This window comes from Lactuca serriola, chromosome 2, assembly GCF_051521515.1.
Source record: "Lactuca serriola cultivar US96UC23 chromosome 2, Lser_US96UC23_V15, whole genome shotgun sequence".
NCBI lineage: Eukaryota > Viridiplantae > Streptophyta > Magnoliopsida > Asterales > Asteraceae > Lactuca > Lactuca serriola.
This window is the reverse complement of record NC_136409.1, coordinates 156454850-156478673: the sequence shown is the minus strand read 5'-3', so window position 1 is coordinate 156478673 and position 23824 is coordinate 156454850. Positions and strand designations below refer to the sequence as shown.

General features: G+C 34.8%; 1 protein-coding gene across 1 annotated transcript; it reads left to right on the top strand.

Moving 5' to 3' along the window:
• The first annotated feature begins 21366 nt into the window (after positions 1-21366).
• On the top strand, positions 21367-22444 carry LOC145087120 (protein RSI-1-like). Its single transcript, XM_079025023.1, has 3 exons — positions 21367-21560; positions 21815-21839; positions 21943-22444. The coding sequence occupies exons 1-3, from the start codon at positions 21477-21479 to the stop codon at positions 22122-22124; spliced, it is 291 nt and encodes a 96-aa protein (XP_078881149.1). The 5' UTR covers positions 21367-21476; the 3' UTR covers positions 22125-22444.
• Positions 22445-23824: the final 1380 nt, after the last annotated feature.

The following is a 23824-nucleotide window of genomic DNA, read 5'->3' as shown; positions in this document are numbered from 1 at the left end:
GAGAACTAACGTAACAATTATGTACAAAAACCTAGAAAAATGTTAAACAACATTATAATAAGATTATTAAACACGTTATTAAACAATATAAAACCTAGGTTTCCAACATAATACTGTGATATATAATGAAAACTGAAAACTCTCTGTAGTTAAGATAATACTAATTAATATCGAATGCAATTTCTCACCTTCATTTACAAATATTAACAAAAATGATATATAAATCATATCATATTTAGAATTTTATGAATTGCTTGGATTATAATTCATACTTCATAGCTAGACATATAAAATTAGCATCATTATTTGAAATCATTTTAATATTTTATCGTCCAGAACCATTTATAATCTTTTTGTGTGTCGGAACGTGTAGAGTCATGCATTTTTAAACCAATACTTGTTATATTTTTCCTTAAACGTAGATTATTGTTTACTTCAGAAAAAAGAAAATTCACACACTAAGTGTTTATTTAATTGTATCATAGTTTTAATATTTACTATTTTATTTTATTTTTAATTTTACTTGAATTAATTAATACATAATGATAAGTCTCGGGTATGCCTCTTGATCGGATATATTTTCGGGTTTCGGTAATGCAGGTCGGATAATTAAGGTAATTTATGGCTGAAAATTTCTCTGATACCCAAACTACCCAAACTGAATTATATTTTGGGTATTTAGGTTGTGTGGTTATTTAAATAGATACATGAATTACCTAAAAATACTATGAACAGACATCTCTTAAATGATGTGTTTTAATTTTTGAAACATACATATATACAAAAATTTCGTAAAAATGTGTTATATCATATTATATTTCTAAAAATAAATGATAATCAAAATTATTATGTTTATAAATAAATCATTCAAATCTCCTTTCTAATAAAAGAATATTGTATAGGTCATATGTCACATTTTTACACAATGCTTCCGCCACATGACATTTTTTTAAAGTCTAAGCTAATGGTTTCTTGCTTATATATTTTTCTATTTCTGTTGAATATTTCAGTTAGTCCCAGAAAATCAAGAATCTTCAAAACCATCAACCATATATTTCTCCAAAATTATCGATACCTTGAATCTCTCTAAATAAATAAATTTACACTCGATGCCATTGCTCTCCAACTCCACCCTCTTGCCGCTGTTCTACTTTCACCGTCATTTTATGCACAAACAAACCATTTAAGCACACCTCTTTTTCTCTCTAAACCTTTTTTGATCTATCAAACGTACTATAAAATCTCACAATTTGGTCTTCCATCTTCTAGCCGAGAAATCAGTTATTGATAACCGATATTTTGGGGTTGGTTAGCAAGATTCAAAGAAATTAGAGGGCAATCGCTTCCAAATTTTAATCTTTGTAAAAAATACAAGCCCACCACATTCAATTTTACGTTTAATCGTTGAAATTTTTTGAACCCTGGAGTTATTTGATCTAGAAGTAGTGAGTTATTTGATTTTTTAATCTAACGTCGACCAAATTTCATCTTTGGCTTAGTTTGAATTGGATTTTCTCATCTTTTTCCTATTCATCTCTTTCAATTAAATGTTTATGGTTCTATCGATGTTTCTTTGTCAATTTGTTCCAAGGAGTGATGATTTTAATGGTTGAGTTTCATTTTTCACTAATTGGTCAACTAATTTTTTTCTGCTAACATTGTTTCTAGACAAACATACCAAATATTCCACAAAATTCTTCAATGAGTATAGACGCTAGGTATGATTTCTATGGTTTGGCTTTTTTATTAGTTTTCTTCAAATGTTTGATCTGTAATCCAAGTAATTTTTAATACAAGAAAGCTAAGGCCAATTTGACCATATTGTAGTAAAGAACATTTTCATGCAGGACTTAAGCAAAACAACTAGCAGCCATAACCATTAAAAGAAACAATTAAGTGAATTATACTTTTGTTATTGTACTTATTTGATTAGGTCATTTACATGATCATATCATAATTTATCCTTGACTTATCTTATTCAGGGGTTGAAATTAGAGCTAGAAAAGGCTTCTCCTTCTTTGAGGAGCAATGCAGTTTACTTGAGGGATTCACACATTAATGGTTAAGACCTCTATTATTATTTCAAATTTAGGTCAAAATTTAATATGTTTAATTTTTGAACGTATGTTGACTTTTCTTAAAACTATTACTTTATTTGCAAGGTATTTGATATACACTATGTATGATTTATCTGGAAGAAGGAATTCAGAAAGCAAAGATTTTGAGAGTAATAATAAACTTACCCACTCTCTATCAAATTTACTTGTCAATTTGACAATTATTGTATGTTGTTACTTAAAAATCAATATTTTATTAACTATTTGTTTTATCAAAATTTTCAGAAAGTGGATTATCCATTGGAGTGGGATATTTTTGATCTTTGTTAATATGATCTTCGCAAAAATCTGAAAGGTCCTCCTCATGTTTGTAATTTTAATTTTCATACCAAGTATTTCTTTAAAAAATGATCTTAATTTTTATTTGGCTAAATGATAGAAAAAACACTTGAACTTTCATATTTTTATTGATTTAGCCACCTCACTATTTCTTTTGTATTATTTAAACCGTTAAACTTTTTTTGATAGTTAAAAAAATCAGTTTTCTGGTTATGGTTTTGTTATCGAGGTAAAATACAAAAAACACAGTGTATCTTTTACCATTTTATCTGTTTAGCCTTTAGACTATTATCAATTTATCCACTAAACTATTATTTTAATAACTGAAAAAACAATAGTTTTAACATCAGTAAAATGGTGACAATATGTTTTGCTTTTTCAAAACTATGTCACTGGGAAAATGATATTTATAAAAGAAACGGTATAAAAATGTATTGGTTAAAATCATAACAAAAAATAATTATGTAGCTAAATAAATTAATGCTGAAAGTAAGTTGTAAGTTTTTTTTTAAGTTTTTTTTCCTTTCTAGTATATAAATGAGTTTATTGTTTCTCATTGTTATTTTTTCTTGTATGCAAGTTAAAACGAAAAAAATGATGTTCGTATGTCGCATATGTTATTTGGATTTCAGTTTAATATTTTAGATGTTAAGAGAGGAAGGTAGAATGGTTGGTTTGAAACCCGAAGAAAAAAAAAACCCTTCTTCAATGGGCAATGATGTTAAGATGTCTGATGGATAAAAATTATGAATCAACTTGATCTAAATAAAACTTTATGTGTTAAGCCAAACTTATACTTATCTAATCTACATCGAGCCTAACATCTTGCTTAAAGACCCATTCAATCCATTGTATCAGTCTATTTTTAGATTCAGCGTGACATGTATATTATTGCAAAACTAACATCATTGTGTTCAATAGCCCGAAATCAACATTTTAATGTGAAAGTTGAAAGAGAGTATTGTGGACCTCATAATCAAAGTTTATCATTTTTTATTGGGCGAGAATTTAATTGCAATTACTTTACTCGAGGACCTAAAACATAATTTTAAATTATCAATTTGATTTCATCCGGATTCTTTTTATTTGTTATGGGATATAAAATAATCATTATTTATTTTGTTCAATCAAGTTGATAGAGAGATATTGGATAAATTGCAGCATGTAAAGTCATATAGATTATACAAACACCAAAGAACAACATTGTAATAGAAAAGGATATGAGTAGGATGTTATTATGCTCCAATATATCAAAGTAATTTGCTATTACTTGCATTTAGGCCTATACAAAACCCACAAATAACAATGTTCTTTTTTTTTTATCAACTTGTGTAAAAAACACTCCTAAACAGGGGCGAATCTTCAGAAGGGCGAGGGGGGCTGTGCACCCCCCCCCCCCCCCCCCCGCCCCGTTTTTTTTAGAACTAGTCATTTACTTTTAAAATTTTTACAAATTAGACCTAAAATTAAAAAAAAAATGACTATGTCCCCCTTATTCTCCACTTTTTATACATATTTTACTTTTCGCCCCCAACTCAAATGTTCAAGCTCCGTCACTAGTCCTAAATGCAAGTTCTTCTCTATATTCCCTATTAGACCTTATTATTATTAGTAATGTAGATCGATTATGTCAGACTCAAGCACTAAGAGTTCATTTGCAATAAATTTATTGTTAATGATACTATTTTGCTTCCTTTCTACAAATTTAGGAAGCATGGGTACTCTCTATTCATGAATAACCAACAATAACCTTTAATAATTTGAAGTTTTTTTTTTCTAATTTTCATCTTATTTTGTATACTAATATTATTAGCTTGATTACAAAGTCTTAGAATATTAAGGCAACATACTTAGGGCGAGTAGTTATTGCAAACTCGTGAAAGCCTTAAGAGGGTCAACAAATAGTAAGACGACCTATTTACATAAGAGGTAATTAACCAGAGTTTAAAAAAATCATTTTTGAAATTGTTTTGTTGTTTTCATAAATTGATTTTTCTTTTCATTATAACATTGTAATAGGAATAAATGAATGTACTATGCTATAATCTTTTTGAAAGTACAATGTTATAATATATATTTATTAAAGGATTATTCTTTTAACTTTTTTGAAATGGTGTCATACATTTAGGATAATAGTTTGGTAATATTCAAAATTTTGAAATTATTAGTTTACCAAAATTAGTTATTATCAACTAATCCGTCTCATAATTATTGTCCGCTTTTGACTTTTGAAGTCTTTATTCGTCAACTTTGACCTTAAATATTTTTATTTGTGTTATATATTAATTTATGAAACTTATAACAATGAAAATACATTTAAAATACAATCCATTCATATATTTTGCATCAAATATTATGTATCAAAAACAGAAATATTTAAGGTCAAAATTGAAGAATAATAACTTCAAAAGTCAAAAGTGGACAATAAATATGGGACGGAAGTAATATAAATTAGTAAAAAGAATTAAGTCATAATTAAAAATGAAACTTATCAAGGATCGGTTAAAATAACTATTTGTAAATGTATTATTAATTTATTAATTTTAAGTTAAATTTTGGAATTGTTTTATTTTATCAGCCGTCTTACTAACCTATTAATTAAATAAAAACGAAAAACAATGGGGAGTTAAACCTTTCCATTATAATTGATTTCGATAACATTAAATTTTACATCCTACACTTCTTCCTTTCTATTCAAGTCATTAAAACGAAAAAAAAAAAAAAAAAAAAAAAAAAAAAAAAAAAAACAACTTTTTGTTGATGTATAGGTTTTGTTTAATGGTTTTTACTTTTTATTCCACTCTATCACTTTATATATTTGAAAGTAAAGCTTTAACAACATTATTGGATAATTAATAAAATTAGTCATGTCTCAAACATACAATATACCACGTCACAGTGTGGTTGCTATTTGTTTTAGTGTGGTTGCTATTTGTTTTAGTTTTACGGGTAACGCTATAAAAATCTTTTAAGTTTTGTTAAAAATATGGGTTTTATTCTCCGATTGATTTTTAGTTTGTTTATGTCGTAAATTTTTCATTTTTTTTTTGTTGGTTTTGTCATTTTTATATGTAATAGCAGATTTTCAGTTTACCATGAAATATTATTTGCGAAAAAAATCCTTAAGTTAACAAATATTATGCAAAATAACCCTTAAGATTATATATATATATATATATATATATATATATATATATATATATATATATATATATATATATATATATATATTCAAATTTGATAAAGCTAAATAGTTTTAGTTTTTTAAAATCTATATATCAAAAGTTTATATCAAACTAGTCTAAATTTTACGGTACTCATATATTGAAACCAAAACAGAAACATATTTTTACCTTTAAGCACGGTAATTCATTGGGAAAATGACATATATGACCTATAAACTTTATAGGGTTTACCCATTTAGCCACTTAACTTATTTTGTGGCTTTCTAAGGGAACAAATTACACTTTGTCGGGTCGATTAGGTCCTTTTGGGCAAAATGAAGGGGTCATCCGGTTACCCCTTTGCCACATCAGATGTTTGTTGACCAATTATTTTTTATCCCAGTACTATTCATCTTCTTCCCCATCTGATATCCCTCAATCATGTTACCTGATACACATTAGTAAACATCAAAATCATGTCGTCATGTTCTGATTACGCCGATAATTATGTGAGGTTAACAAAGTAGACACCCAATAACATTTCTCCCAAAATCATTGTCGCTAATTTCTACTTTCTTGTTACTGGGACCTTATCTTTTACACCATTAGCTCCTTACTCACCTGATTCTTCCTCTTATTATCGTCATTGGTGCTACAATGGTGAAAGAAGGGATCGAAGATTGGCAAAGACAACAACAGGTATGTCCATAAGTTTGAAATTTAGATATTTCATTATTGAATGGTGGATCTTATAGGAAGTTAAACCTTATTTAATTTCGAAACTTCTAATCTATTTTCGGGATCATGAGGTAAATAATCGAAAAAGTTAAAGTTCATCGTAGTGGTGGAGTTTCCGAATCGAGCCAATGGAAGAAACTAAGAGTGGAGATATAATGAAAGTAGATAAAGACGAATTCTTCCCTGCAGATCTTCTATTGCTTTCATCCAGCTACGATGATGCAATCTGTTATGTTGAAACAATGAATCTTGATGGCGAAACACAGATTCCAAGCTTCAAAACACAAATTACATCTATGGCGCCCATGCAACTCCACCGGCTGCCGCACACAAACAAGCCATCGATTGCAACTTTTCTGCTTTCGTTTCACCTTCGTCGAGTCAACCAGGCACCGAAAGGCTTCCGACTTTTCTGATTTTAATTGCATTCCTCTTCATTCTCGATCGACTGCCTTTGTTTCAAACTCTTCCATTTAACACAGAGGAAAATGATAAACAGGAAAGAAATGGGCCCAATTTTTGGATATGTGGCACTCAAACCGGTTATAACAAGCCAAGAAGACTAAAAAGACAGGTAGCCACAAGTTTGTTCTCTTATAAAGCCACTTAAAAAGTTAAGTGACTAAAAAAGTTAACCCTAAAAAGTTTGTTGGGCATATATGTCATTTTCCCTAAATTTTATATATAAACTTTTTGATATTTAAATTTTTGAAATTTATTTAGTTTTATCAAATTTTGAATATATTCCTCAATTAGTACTTAAACTTTTCAAATCAAAATTAAAAAACGTATGCTATCTAGTAATTAACTATGCTAAAATAGCTAAACATATGAATAATATGATAATAATTACATTCAATTCATTTTCTTTAAAGGAAAGTAAAAAATATTTTATATGTTTAAAAGGTTTGAGTTTCAGAAATAATAATGTATCATATATTTTTTATAAAAATAAATATATTTGTATAATAACTTAGACAAATATATCTATATTTTATATTTTTAAAAGGTTTATGTTTGTGTTTTAGAAAAAATAACTTATACAACTATATTTAACTTTATAAAAAATATGATATATTATTATTTATAAAACACATACCTTTTAAACATATAAAATATTTTTATTTCCTTAAAAAAAATTGCATGGAAATAATGTCACTATATAGTGACTATGTTCACCTCCAAAACTACTTTTACGAGTCATGGATATATAAAAACAAATCCAAAAAAACCACATAAATCACGGATAAAAATAAGATTAGACAAACTTATATCACACCAACAACTTATCTTGAGATGATATTGGGACGTCACTTGACACTAATGAGCACATGTCAGATATATTTCTATTCAGTTGTTACAAATTGGGCATAAGGAACAAGGAATGTCAATACCACAACTATACAAGTTTGTTTTAGTAAGAAAACGGCCCAAAGAAACTTTCTATCGAAATATATTAACCTTACTAAGAAGGATTTTATTCCATTCGGTCTTTATAAGAAACGATGTCATTGTGTTCATCAATACGAATTCGAGAATCCTTAATAACATATTCCAAACCATTATTAAGATTTATAATCTTAACGGTTTTTGCAAAATATTTGTAAACTTAAGAATTTTTTGCAAATAATATTTCATGGTATCCTGAAAACCTGCTGTTACAGGTAAAAATGGCAAAATCAACAAAATAATGATAATTTTGCAGCATAAACGAATAAAAAATCTGTTGGAAGGTAAACACGATATTTTCGGCCAAACTTAAGGTTTTTTATGATTCGGTGATTCCATATAGAAGAAAGAGAAAGAGAACCATGTTGGGTATTTTGTTTTAGTTTTTCAAATTTAATCGGGTATACCCACAATATATATCTACCCGATATTAGTCTATTACAATGGGTAAACTGATTACCTGAGTTTTCTTACCCGATTAACCTGAATCTTAAACAGCCCGTCTGTTCATTCAGGTATTAGTTATTTTCAAAAGGCCCGTCTGAATCTTAAACATCCCCTTTTTTCGGCTTTACCATTCCAAATTGTGTTTTATTACGAAACCACCAAAGCATCCGAATAGTAGTAAGGATGACTGCATCAAAACTTCGCAGTCTTCTCCATTATGCTGGATTACGAAAAACTTTGTACAGCCAAGTAAGAAAATCCACAAATATACTAAGAGAAAGGCAGTCAATTCTCCAACATCTTCCGATCAAACCCCAAATAGTCATAGAAATCGAGCAACTAAGACCAAGTAATCCACAGTCACCAGATTCATCACATGAAGGACATAGAGTATAGTCAGCAACATCAATCCATTATCCATCAAACTAACCGGTGTAGGAATCTGGCTCACGTAATTTGTCCTGATATTGTTTTAACAAAGTTACATCTAAAACAGATGAAAATAATTATATGGTAATTTATCCAAAAGTAATTTTTTATTCGACAAACTAATATGTATTTTTGAATGCTCAACACACACAACACATAAAGTCGTACAAGTAATACACACATCAAAAGCTTGTAGCTCACTGGCATCTTCTGTATCATTGACACCAAATGGTTGATAGTTCGAACAGAAGCAGTGATTTAACTTAAGAATAAATTAACATATATGTTAGTGTAACATGGTACATTGGTAGATGTGAAATACAAGAATAATACTATTTGAAAACATATCAAAGAAGATAAATTATCTCGATCAGATTAAAAAGAAAAAACCTTTATTTCGAAGTCATTTGAAAACAACAGAATAGACAATTAGATTTTTGAAAGGTACAAGAATAATACTATTAAAAGTAAACCGTTAACAAGTTACCCGTTTTTTAGTAGGTAATGGGTATGAAAGCTTCATTTTAATTAGATGTGAAGTATAGGAACAGAAAGTACAAGCACGGTCTCCCATATGCCGCTGCTTGCTTCGCGAACTGCCGGCGTCAACCGCTCATTTCCTCATGTGCATCACAACACTAGCCAACAGATTTTAACATTTTAATATATATATATATATATATATATATATATATATATATATATATATATATATATATATATATAATGTTGAAAATTATAAAGGAAATATAACAAGTTGATAAGTTGCATCTATCTCACATTGATAGGGAAGAAACATTTAGTGAGTTTATAAGACTTTTCCCTTAATAGGTGTTGAAAGGTTTTATTGCATGATTTAGGCACACTTGCAGAGGCGGAACACAAGCATTACAACTATGGGGCCAGAATCAAAACTTCATAATTTAATTATATAAACAAGTTTTATTTTGTTTAAAATTATTACATATCAAAACCATAAACAAGAAAATATAAAGATTGTTACATCGTTCTATTGTACTAAGTTCTGGTGTACTAAGATCAAAACGATTTTTTGTATTATAAACATTAGGCGTGAGGTTATCTTTATCCAAAATAATCTCTAGTGGTTTTTTGGAATCTTGAGAAGAACTTGTGTTTTTTTTTAAACCCATGAATAGTTGATTGTTTTTTCATGTTGATATATACTATACAACCAGATTTACTAACAATTAACAAATATTAATAAATAAAAACAGTTTTTTATTTTCAAAAAATAATATAAACTATATATGATCTAATAACAACAAATATATATAGACAAATATATTCTAAGTTTATATACAAATAAATCAATAATTTCATTTAACATGAATAGTAAACTAATAATTATGAAGTAATATATATATATATATATATATATATATATATATATATATATATATATATATATATATATATATATATATATATATCAAACATCTTATTTCGACTATACCATTTGAGGTGTGAATTTATTTGCAAATGTAACAAAAAATTCCTTTTAGAACGCATAATAAACTAATAAATATATAAAGTAAAATATACATATACTTTTACACAGCTTAACTCAACATATACCTTCTATCAGAAGGTGTAGCTGTGTATAGTCATAATCACCAAAAAAATAGTGAAATATATTAATTCTACTTTATTCACTATTGTTCTAGCCTAATGTCTAGTGAGAGAAAGACAATAAACAAAGATATAAAGAAAAAGAGAGAAACAAAGCTACGTACCAGAGAAGTGAGAACGGAGACTAGAAAAGAGCACTCAAGCGCACGACGGTCGGCGGACAACGGAGCTCAAGTTTCAACAATCAACAGTCCTTGCTTTCGCGACTAGTGGAGAGAGAGCGAGTGCGGTACGAACGTTGTGAACAATCCGGCGACCGGAAAAGAATACAAAACAACAGCGGTAGGTGACGTTGTTCTCCGGTGAGTTTCGAGAAATAGTTTCCCGGCGGCCGGAATAAACTTTAGATTTTAGGTTTAAACATTTCAGTTTTCTTAACCTCAAACTTGGGTTAAATGTTGTAATTTTTTATTTAGATAGTGGGGTTTTTGTAGTTTTAAATAAATATTATGTTTCCTATTTTATATAATCCTAAAGAAACAAGGTTGGTTTTAATTTCGTTAGTATTTTCCGAAATTTTTGTTACCAGCTATTCATATCTATATTATGTAAATTCATTCATATGATCAAGAAACCGGGGGGGGGGGGGGGGGGGGGGGGGGGGGGCAAATATGTCATTCTAGTTTTATTTTCTTTCATTTTCTTTCAACTTGATTACGAAATGATGTATAAACAAATACTACGAGACGTAAAAGCGGGGAGGCCATGGGGGGGGGGGGGCAAATATGTCATTCTAGTTTTATTTTCTTTCAACTTGATTACGAAATGATGTATAAACAAATACTACGAGACGTAAAAGCGGGGAGGCCATGGCCTCCCCTGGCCCCTAAGACGGTCCGCCACTGCACACTTGACACTTTTTCATGATGAATCGGTTGCTGGAAGTTGATGAGTTTTTATTTTTTACGAGTTCGGGTCAAGTCGGTTTGACCGATCCGAAGGCTCAGAAAATGGCTTGTTTGGAGAGTAAGTCGTCACCCTAGGGTTTCTACGGGGCGACCTATGAAGGCCATTTCCTGCCTTCTAGGGTTTCGACACCTATAAATACAATTCCATAGGAGCCGTATTCTACACATGAAAATTCATGGCTCTCTCTCTCTCTCTCTCTCTCTCTTGGTGATTTCTTCCTGGTTTCTTAGTATTCACTTTTGGTTTATCGTTTTCTATTGTTGTTGAAAACTCGATAAATATGCATTAAATCCCGACGGTTTACTATGTTGCTTACAGCTGATATAAGCAAAGTAAAAACCTTTAAGAACGGGAGTTTAATCCGTGCAGTCCTCTAAGATCAAGATCAACCGTCAACATGTCGGCTTTACATTACTGTCTTGCGTTTACTTCCGTCCAATAACATGATACTCTTCTTTTACATTTCTTATAATCAGATCTAATAGGGTTTCTAGGGGACGACCTGTGAGGGTCCTTTTCTACCTTCTAGGGTTTCGACGCTTACAAATACAGCTCGCTAGGAGCCGTATTCTACGCACGAAAATTCAAGTCTCTCTCTCTCTCTCTCTGTCTCTCTTGGCGATTTCTTCTCGATTTCTCAGTATTCACTTTTGGTTTATCGTTTTCCATTGTTGTTGAAAACTAGGTAAATTTGCATTAAATCATGGGGGTTTACTCTGTTGCTTACAACCAATACAAGTAAAAACCTATAAGAATAGGAATCTGATCCGTGCAGTTCTCTAAGATCAAGATCAGCAGTCAACAGGTCGGTTTTACATTATTGTCTTGCATTTACTTTTGCCTAATAGCAGGACACTATTCTTCTACCTTTTTTATAATCAGATCTAATCGAGAAGGATTGATATGGTTTTCAGACGAAACTTGGTAATCATATTAATATAATAATTGGATCTATTATTCGCAACTAATCGACTTATAATTCTGAATATTAGTTGTCAGTTTCCATGCATGTCTATTGGTTTTGATATTCAAAATTCTCAAAGGTTTTTTTAGAATTTGTGTTTATAAATTTCAAACTAATGGACTCCCAAATCCTAATTGTTAGTCTCCACTACATGAACCAAGCATTTGCCAAGCTTGACCGATTTGATGGTTAGAACTACACATGATGGGCCGACAAGGTCAAGTTCATGCTTCGCTTTTAAGGACCGGCTTATGAGGGTCCTTTTCTGCCTTCTAGCGTTTCGACACCTATAAATACAGCTCCATAGGACCTATATTCTACACACAAAAATTCAAGTTTCTCTCTCTTGGTGATTTTTTTCTTGGTTTCTCAGTATTCACTTTGCGTTTATTGTTTCCCATTGTTGTTGGAAACTCGGTAAATCTGCATTAAATTTGGGGGGTTTTACTCTGTTGCTTACGGCAGATAGAAGCAAAGTAAAAACCTTTAAGGACATGAGTCCGATCCGTTCAGTTCTCTAAGATAAAGATCAACCGTCAATAGTTCGGTTTTACATTATTGTCTTGCATTTACTTTCATCCAATAACAGGACACTCTTCTCCTACCTTTCCTATAATTAGATCTAATCGAGAAGGATTGATCTGGTTTCTTGACGCAACGTGGTAATCATATTAATAATAATTGGATCCATTATTCTCAACTAATCGACATATAATTCACAATATTCTTTGTCGATTTCCTTGCTTGTCAATTGGTTATGATATTTAGCATTCTTAAAGGTTTTTAGAATTTGTGTTTATAAATTTCAAACTAATGGACTCCTAAATCCCAACTGCTAGTCTCCACTACATGAACCAAAAGTTTCCCAAGCTTGACCGATTCGATGGTCAGAAGTACACCCGCTCGACCGACAAGGTCAAGTTCATGTTTCACTTCTAGGGGTCGGCCTATGACGTCCCTTTTTTGCCTTCTAGGATTTCGAAACCTATAAATACATCTCCCGAGGAGCTATATTCTACATACGAAAACTCAAGGCTCTTTCTCTCTCTTGGCGATTTCTTCCCGGATTCTCAGTATTCACATTGTGTTTATCGTTTTCCATTGATGTTGGAAACTCGGTAAATCTGCAATAAATTCAGGGGGTTTTACTATGTTTCTTATAGTAGATAGAAGCAAAGTAAAAAACTTTAAGGATGTAACATCTCGGGTTTCATGTATTATCAAATCCTTCCTTTGGTTTAAATTATGTCATTTTGGTCCTTGGATTGTAAAAATGAGGCCCTAAGAAGCCCTAGTGGCAAAATGGTAATTTTGGGAGCATGAATTGTATGATGAGCATACATGTGAGTACGCTAAGCGTACTAGAGCGCGCCCTAGTACGTTGGGCGTACACATATGTACGCTGAGCATACTTATGTCTGAGTGAAACCATAATTTTTAGGGTTTGTAGGGTATTTAAGCACCTTTATGGATCATTTAGCCTCATCCTTTCAGCCTCCAAGCCCTTGAGTCGTTTTTGGTAAATCCTAACCCCATAAGAGAGTGTTTTAAGCTAAAAGTGTGTTCTTTGTGTGCTTAAGGAAGAAAGAGTTGCATCAAGGAGATTAGAAGTTGAAGCAAGCTTATGGATCTTAGATCATCACCTTCTTAGGATACTCCAGAAGGTAAAAAGTTGCTACCTTTATGCTTTGTTTGTTTGGATCTCATTTTGGTAGCTTTATGATGTTATTCTTGTCCCAAAAGTCCCATTGTTATACATGTTTGGTTTTAGACATTTTGGGTTGTCCTTTCAAACTCTAGGAAGGGTTCTAAGTCATAAAAATGAGGTTCCTTTAGCTAGTTTGGCTCCATGCTTCTTGTAGATGGTCTTAATGGATTAAGACGATGTGTTAAGGACTTTTTGGAGGTTTAAATTCATAAATTTCGAGACTTTATGACTCTGGGGCGCATTTGGACCATGGATATGAAGTTTGGGCTTAAGTACTTAAGCCATTAAGCACTTAATGAAGTTTTGGGCTCTATGAGGGTACACCCCGCGTAGGAGGGAGTACGCCCTGTATACTCGGCCAACGTCCCCGTAATGCAGTCAATGCGAGGCTTACAAATGCTGAGCATACCTCAGGAGTACGCCCCGCGTACTCGCATGGTTCAGCCATTTTCGCGTTAACTCGGTTGGGTTGACTCAGTGGGTTTATGGGTTTTGACCTTGAGTTGACCATGTTTGATTAAGTTTGACCACGACTGACCAAGTTTGAATTTTAAGGGTATTTTGGGTATTATTGGGTTTTGATGGAATTGGTCACTTGATGGTTCTAGGCATTTGAGTTGAGATGTGAGATTCAGAGTCGGGCCTAATCAGTTTTGTGCTGCTTGTGAGGTGAGTTTTCCTCACTATACTTGCGGGTCGAAGGCACCAATGCCGACCCTTGGATTGATATCCTGTTATGCATGGTTTGTGTTGTTGAGATAAGTTAGATCGGCATCCTGGTAGATAGGATGATGTTATGTTATAGTTATCTGTTAGATCGATATCCTGGTAGATAGGATGATGCAGTGCTTAGTGATCTGTAAGATCTGTTTATTTGTCTGATGGTTGGTTAATAATATGCTTATTTGTATTATGTGCACATGTTTGGTTAGTGGCTGAGGCTTCACTGCTTTGTGCGTAAGCCAACAGGCCGGGACATTTCAACTCAATGGTTGAGGACCTAGGGTATTCCATCCCGATAATGATTGGACCCACAGTATGTTGGCATTCCTACCCGATGGTTAAGGGGCTTGGGTATTGCATCTCGATGGTTAATTGGACCCATAGTATGTTTGCATTCCATCCTAATGGTTGAGGGGTCTGGGGTATTCGAACCCGATGGTTGATTGGACCCATAATATGTTGTTATTGTATATGTGTTATTTGTTGTGTTGGTACTTTAGGGGGGAACTCACTAAGCTTTGGGCTTACAGTTTTGCGTTATGTTTCTAGTACCTCAGATGATCGTGGAAAGGCAAAGGTATGTATTATTTTTCGGTTTCATTGTGTATCAATTGGTTCTGATATTTAACATTCTTAAAGGTTTTTAGAATTTGTGCTTATAAATTTCAAACTAATACACACCCTGTAACATCCCATTTTTCAAGTAGCTTCAAATTCATCCCTCGGATTTTAATTATGTCATTTCGGGCCCTTGGTTGGAAGGAAGTGGCAAGAAAGGACCATGTACGCCCAACGTAAGCTGGGGTACGCCTAGCGTAGAAGGTTAAATGGTCGCGGGTGTTGGAGACGTACGCCCAACGTACGAGATGTACGCCCAACGTAAACTCAGTGACACTAAACCCTAATTTTAGGGTCGAGCACTATATAAAGAACATGAGGACTTGAACCCTAGCCCCTTATCAGCCTCCCCAACCTCAGAAAAACCTTAGAACGTCACATCCCTTCATTCTTGTGTGATTTTAACCTTGAGAAGCCCATCTTGGTGATTTTTAAGCTTGGAAGAAGAAAGACGAAATTGACAAGGAAGGACTTGGGAAGTTTGAGCTCATAGATCTGGAATAGCATCATCATTTGAGACTATTTGGAGATATAAAGTTCATAACTTTCCTCAAGAATGCTTAGATCTAGTGTGGTTTGATTTTGAAGTCATTTTGGTCCCAAGTATAGAACTTTTTGGTTCAAATCCGATTTCTGGACTTAGAGTTGTCACTCTCAGTTCAAAATGAGTCCCTAAGGCAGAAAGTTGCCATCTTGAACGTCTTATTGGATTCATGCGTGAGTTAAGATCATTTCTATGCGAATGGAATGCTATTTTGGAGTTTGGGCTTATTAAGGTCATTGAAAGTCACCAAGTCAGTGACTTTATGTATTAAGACGTTGAAAAGGGCTTGGATTTGTGATTGTAGCTTTTGGATTGGAGTGTTAAGCACTTAATGGGAAAGTGACTTAACAGGGCAGTACGCTGAGCGTAAATGCAGGTATGCCCAGCGTACTCACCATTTAGCTAGTACACCCAGCGTACATAGGAGTACGCCCAACATACTCATCGGACATGGGCCTTGCGAGTTTTTGGCCTCGATTAGGGCCATGCAGGGGATTTTGGTTCTTGGGCCTTGGTGGCCCATTAGAAGTCAGATAATGTGGTCCAAGAAGATGTTTGGGCTTTGGTTAAGGCACATGAGAGGGATTGGGCCTAATTTAGAAAATTGGGCCATTAGTGGGACACTAGTGGGATTGGAAAGCCTACCTAGTGTTGGGTTTTGCTTTGGTATTGGGTCTTGGCCCAAATTAAAGAAAAAGACAAAATGGACTATATGGAGCCCTTAGTCAGGATTGATAGCCCATATGTTGACTCAGCATTCGTTATTTTGGATAGTTCGGGATTTTCGGTGAGACAGCACTTTGGTAGTCGATACTTCAGTTCAGATCGACATTGCAAGGTGAGTTATCCTCACTATATCAACAGGGTCTAAGGCACCAAGGTCGGCCCTTTGTCAGATTTGTATCCGGGTATTCGCTTGATATGTTTATTGATCTGCTAGATCTGTATCCTGGTAGTTAGGATGGTATTATGTTAGTGACTTGGTTTAGGTCAGTATCCTGGTATATAGGATGATGTTATGTTAGTGACCGGTTAGGTCAGTATCCTGGTTGTAGGATGGTTGATGTGTTAGTGATATGTTAGATCAATATGATTATTTGTTACATACATGCTAGCGTATGATATTTATGTGCACATGATTGTTTGATTTGTATGGGGGTTAGGTTGAGGCGGGTCCTGCTTCGTGTTGTAGGCCAACATACCCAGGGCGGACCGGATAGAATGCAGGCCCAAGAGGGCACATAGTCAGGCCGAAGGCCCGACGAGCGGTCCGGATAGGCTGAAGGCCCAAAGAGGGCGGTCCAGATGTGTCGAGGCTCGGAGAGTGGGCCAGATAGACTGAAGGCCCGGCGCGGGCGGTCCAGTCATACTGTAGACTCAGAGAGTGGACCAGGTGGACTGAAGACCCAGTGCGGGCGGACCAGTAACATTGTAGACTCGAGATGCATGGTTGTTCTGTTTGTTTATATGATATGATTATGATTGCATGACGTTGGTATTTTGGGGGAAACTCACTAAGCTTCAGACTTACAGTTGTTGATTTTGTTTCAGGTACTCCTGGTGATCGCAGGAAGGCGAAGGCGTGACCGTACACTTCCTCATATTTTGATTTGGATTTCTGGGATACTCTGATATGAAACTATTTTGAAAACAAATTTATAATAAATCTTAGTATTTGAGATGTTTTTAAAATTTTAAATTTGGCATGAATTTTATGGGTGTTACACACCCAAATCCCAGCTGCTAGTCTCCACTACATGAACCAAGAGTATGTCAAGATTGAGCAATTTGATGGTAAGAACTACACCCGCTAGGCCGACAAGAAGTAGTTCATGCTTCATGTGTTGAACCTCGTCTATTTTTTGGACCCAAAACTGACCCAAATTCTTGTTGATCCAATTCCCGATGCAGGAAAAACTGTGGATCCAATGATGATCTCTGATCTGTAAAAGTAAAGGGCTCTATGTAGAGAGTATGAGGAACTATGTGTGGGTCACATCAAGAACTCATAGTCTAATCGGATCTATGATCTTTATGCGATGGTCAAAGATCCTAGAGAGTTATGGAGTGCTTTGGAACTCAAGTACTATCGCACCCCCAAACCGGAACGGCGGAAACGTTCAGGGGTGGATGACATCATGTACAATATCACAACAGTTGTATAATAGTAATCAAAGCAACAACAACCATTGTATTGTTAATATATAATTTAAATTGTGTTCAAAACATTGCTTGATTTACATCAAAACTATAGCAAAAGATAAGATGTAATATTACTATGCTCCGTCTTTGCAACGCCTGACAGGGTACCTGTCTACTAACTTTCCTAGGAATACAAGTGGTTTGAAAAAGTGTCAATATTAAATGTAACACCCCAAAGTCGGGACCCAAATTTTTTTGATTAAAAATATATTACTTATAAAATATTCATCGAAAACAACATTACAATTCCTTCTACCACAAAATCATAAGTCATAAGTTTCAAAAATATTCCTACAAATAGTATAATACAAAGTGCAAATCCCAGGTTTCTCAAATGCGGAAATCATGTGCAAATGTGTGATGCGCTGCTACACCGTCGGCTCCTTCCCCTTAGATGAAGAGGTACCTGAAATGAAAACTAAAAACCGTAAGCACAAAGCTTAGTGAGTTCCCCCATCATACCCATACCAAATAATGCATAATCCTCGGTATTTTTCAACCGGTAACCGTCAGGCATAGCCGAGAGCTGGACTCCCCATCGGTATCTTTCAACCGGTAACTGGGAGCTAACCTCCCCTTCGGTATCTTTCAACCAGTAACCGGGGACTATTTCACCCCTACTACTGCTAACACACATTTAGAAAAAAAATCATATCAAGCACATTAGTCATATCAAGCACAGTAAGCATATCACATATCAATCCTAGATAATTATCACAATGACAATCATTTATCCAACACTCTCACTTGTGGGCCGACATTGTGGCCATAGACCCACCCCTACTAGAAGGAAACTCACCTCGAAGTCGTGTAGTGTCTGCAATGATCTCGATGTGGAAATTGACTCTCCCCGCCTCTTTAATCCCTAGACGACAACTCTTCTACGTTATCGACTCATACTCGTAACCCTTACAAGGGTCACTCAGTCCAAGTCAAAGTCAAAGTCAAATCCATGCCCAAAGTTAACTTTTGGTCAAAGTCAACATTTGGTTGACTCAACTCGCCGAGTGAGCCACTCAACTTGTCAAGTCCCCATATCCACAAAATGCCATAATCCCATCCTTACTCATCGAGTCTAGCAAGAGCTTGACGAGTTCACCTTCAACAACACATCGGACAATCTTCAACCGACTCGCCAAGTTCGTCCTTGAACTTGCCGAGTTTATCTTCATCCATAAGAAGATGTTCAGTCTATGACTCGCCGAGTTCCCTTTGAACTCACCGAATTCGTCTTCATGTGGCTGGGGCATTGCCTTGAACTTGCCGAGTCTATTCATCCACTCATCGAGTCCTATGATTTTCAGGTCCCTAGTGAACCTAAACAACTGGGGAAACCTTCGATCTTAACAACTGGTCCAAAAACAGAAGGATTTTGTGGAAAATGCACCCCCGACTCGTCGAGACCCAAGAACGACTCGTCGAGTCCCTCTATGTCCAAAACTATACACTCGATTATAATGGGTCTTAAGGTGTCAAAACCATAGATCTGACCTCCTAGGGTCCATTTTATACTTAAAGCTTCAAACTTGATGTACATGCAAGGGGCCTTTGGCTCAAAAAGCCATAAAAAGAGGTCTACAAGATGCATGGGTCTCCCATGGCCATAAAGTTGGCACCTTTATGCCATGGGAACCCTCATTGGTTCCAGATCTGAAGCACAAACCCACTTCTAGCCCAATCCCAAATATAACTTCACTAATACTTAGAAAGATATAGAAAATAGCCCCAAATCAAGATCTAAGCGATGAGTAGCCATGGTTTCAGCTTTATACCTCAAATAAGCTGGAAATGTGCCCAAAACCCTGAATCTTCTTGCTCCTTCTTGATCTCACAAGCTTCCTTCTCCTTCTCAAACTTCAATCACACAAAAATGGAACCAAAAAGCTCAAGAACACTTAAATAAGGATTAGGGTTTCGTAAACAGGGTATGGAGGTGATGGAGGCTGGGATGGAGTCCTCATAAAGTGTTTAAATAGGGTGCAAACCCTCAAATTTAGGGTTTCACTCAGACAACTCCTACTCGCCGAGTCAGTCTCCCGACTCGTCGAGTAGGCCACTTAAATCCCCGATAAATGACGAGTCTACACGACGAGTCGGGCCATGTCCGACTACCTTTTTTTAACATTTCATTATGTTTAACCCTTTTTTGTCATTTTTTTTACATAATAATCACATAAGGTATAAGTGTATTTAAAAAATATATATATTAATAAACGAAAATGAACGCAAAAAAAAAAACGAAAAAAAATTATAAAAATTATAAAACCAACATTCCGCAGAGCTGTAGCTAGATCCGCAGAGGCTTTAATGGATCCGCAGAGGGTGCTCTGCGGATCCTTTGGTCATTTTCCAAAATGTGTTTTTCCTTGTTTATTTTTCTTCAAACCATCCACTTTTTTTGGTTATTCCTCGAATTTTCTCAATCTAAATCATCACACATTTTTTTCCATTCATTAGTTGTAACCACCTAAGCTACCTGGACCTCTTTCCTAAAATATGTTTTTTGCTTAAACTTTTTCGTCAAGCTTTCGAGCAAAATATCCACACCTTTTTTTAGTAGTGAATAAGATGCTTGACAACAACGCTAAATCCAAACATTTAACGTGTAACACAATACCTTAAGTGTGGGAGGGCAACCTATATGTATGAATGTATCCCTTAGAATGGTCGTTCTATCACAAAGTTGCACAAAATTGGCAGAAGTCTTGAGAACCAATGTCCGACCCACTATATGATAAATGGTCTTGGTTCGATTCAATCCGACCCAACTAGACCAATTGCTCACCCTAAGTTTGATACCTTAGTTGATAACCGTTGATTTCCATTTCGGAGATCATGAAAACAACATTCGCAATATACGTGATCATCCTGTTACAAATGTTGAACAAATATATCAACTAACTACAAAGACACCTCCTATTTTGATATTTTTGTAATTAATCCTTATTATTTTCTTGCATTTACATTTTAGACATATCTCGTTATTGCCCAAAGCCTCAAAGTAATAAATATTCTTCAACAGCCAAAAATAATATAATATAATAATAATAAATTAAGTATGAAAGGGACACAAAATAATGGCGCCTTAGTTCCTGAAACGCGGCATTTTATCCGGTAAATTTAATTTCCTTCGATCTCACGATCCGGAGGACGGAAGTGGCTGCATCCCCTGTTCACGCCTTAACCTCCGCATCGACCACCACCCCGCCGCTTCCACCAGGCCACCACCACCGCTGTTCTCTCTCTCTCTCTCTCTCTCTCTCTCTCTCTCTCTCTCTCTCTCTCTCTCTCTCTCTCTCTCACACACACACACACACACACACACACACAAACACGATCTACTGTGTGTGAATCTGAGCTACGAACCAACCCCCATTCTCCAAGAAAAACACATCCCCTGCTCCCTATAAATAATAACCTTCCCACTGCGATTCTTCTTCACAATCAACATTCCATCGCATTCTATCTGTTCTTTCTCACTCACATATCATCAGATTTCCATTTTCTTTTTCAGTGAGTGAGTGAGTGAGATCAAATGGCAGGAGGAGGGCGTTCGTACACTGCTCTGCTTTTGGTCCTATCGTTGATTCTCTTGATCGCATTCGCCGATTTTGCTCAGGTAACTTCCATTCTGTATAAAACAGGTCGAATTAGCTACGTTTTCCGTCGATCTAGCATACCCAGTAGTTTTCAAATGCATTAACGATGATGAATTTGTCTGCATAATGCTGAAATTCATTATAAGATTACATGATTTTGATTTGCATAAACTTAAAGAACACATTTGTACTTTTCTGGATCAAATTTTGTAACGAAATCATGAGTTCAAGCCTTCTTATATTTAACCTAACTTTTGGATTTTCATTTTTACAGGGATACAAGAAGCTTCGTCCTAGAGGTACTGCATTATGAACATATTCAAATTCAGTTTGTGAATACTTAGAACAGAAGTTTTGTTTTTGATCTAAAATGTTGTTTTTTTTATTGGATTTGTTGTGCAGATTGTAAACCCAAATGTACATATCGATGCTCTGCAACATCACACAAGAAGCCATGCATGTTCTTCTGTCAAAAGTGTTGTGCGAAATGCTTGTGTGTACCAAAAGGTGTTTATGGCAACAAACAGGCATGTGCTTGCTACAACAACTGGAAGACTAAGGAAGGCAAACCCAAGTGTCCTTGATTTTTATGTTTCAAAGATCGGAGGGGTTTCATTGACAATTTTATAAGTCAAAGGGTCTAACTGTTTCTTTCACCAGTTTATGTTTGTTTTGTTGATTCGAATAAGGGAAGTGTACGGATAACCGAGGGGTATTTTAGTCAAAGTGTTGTCCGTAGGGTGTTGCCCTCTTTTATGCTAAGCTAAACTAGGATCTCATGTCAACTTATCAAGTTGTAAGTGTGCTTTTGTCTTTATGTATTTAGAGCATTTATGATGATGTGTCGTGAAGAAAAATGTATCTTTATGAAGAAAAAAAATATATTAATTGGTGTTTGGCATAAGTGCATGTCCTTATAAAATAAAAAATCATTAAGAGCATTGGGTGTGGGTAACAAGGTGTAACATCAAGTTATGCCACTTCACATGTCACATAAGCAAATGGTGTTATGACACCAAGTGGGGAAATGGGCAACAAGATGCAACACCAACTTTTTGAAAATAAATTTTTTTATTTTTGTATTTTTTTTACTATTTCGTTTTTTTTTTTACTTTTTTTTTGCTTTCGTTTTTAATAAATAATATATTTTTTTTATAAACATATAATTTTAAAAACAAAAAAAGACATAACATTTAAAATCTAAAATTTCGATTACAATTAAAAAACATAATTTTAAACTTAAATTAATAACTAAAATATCATTCAAATTACTACTAAAACCACACCAATCCTAATTAACTCAAATATTTTTTCCTAATTAGTTCCTTCATCGCTTGTAGCACCGCTAGATCAGCAGGCGCTAAACCCTCCCCGCTTGTCTGAAGAATCGACAACTGATGTGTCATTAGTTCCCTCTCTTTTTGTTCCTGCTTCTCCCATGTCTGCCTTTCTAGGAACTCTAAATGACGACGTTTCAACTCATTTTTTTCTTTTATTAATAAATTGTGTTCGTCGAATTTGGCTCTCATTTCCACCGCATCTTTTGCTCTCGTCTCCACCTCCTCCGCATGTCTTGCAGCGCGCCTCGCTTTGTCGCGTCCGGGCGGTCGTCGTGGTGGGGATATCTCTTGGATATCATCCGGGATCTCATCGTCATCGGCGTTTAGGTCGATGTTAGTCTATGCGTCCGACACATCGACTGACCTAGAATTGCGAGACCTTTTGGATTGAACCTCCGACGATGTAGGCGTTTTATTCCACTTTGGATCCGCTCGCAACAATTCCCATGATTTTTCAAAGTCGAAAACATGACCAATTTCGACCCGATATTGTTCCTTAGCAGATTTGAACAAATCGAAGTCGTTGGTTCCGCTTTGTTGTTGCTTCTCAAGCTGGTTGTAAATATTGTTGAATTTGTTGCACCGCTTAGTTATCATACCCCATTTGCCGCTCAACATGTCATTGTTGCGATATGGATTTTTCTTTAAAATAGCATGAAACTTGTCGAGCACCGCCCCCCAATAAGCTCCTTTTTTCATTCCATTTCCGTGAAGTTCGTTTTTTGAAGTAGCACACCAAGCCGCCGTCAAAGCGTATTCCTCCTCCGGTGTCCACCATTGTGGAACGTCTGCAGTTTCTGTTTCTACCACTATTGATTTCCCTTTTGATTTTCCTTTCCCTTTCCCTTTCTTGTTCCTACTACCTCCCGCTTCCGCTTCACCCGATTGTTGTGTCGTAGGCGATGGTTGGTTGGTTTGTTGTTGCATCAAAGTAAAAGAAGGGA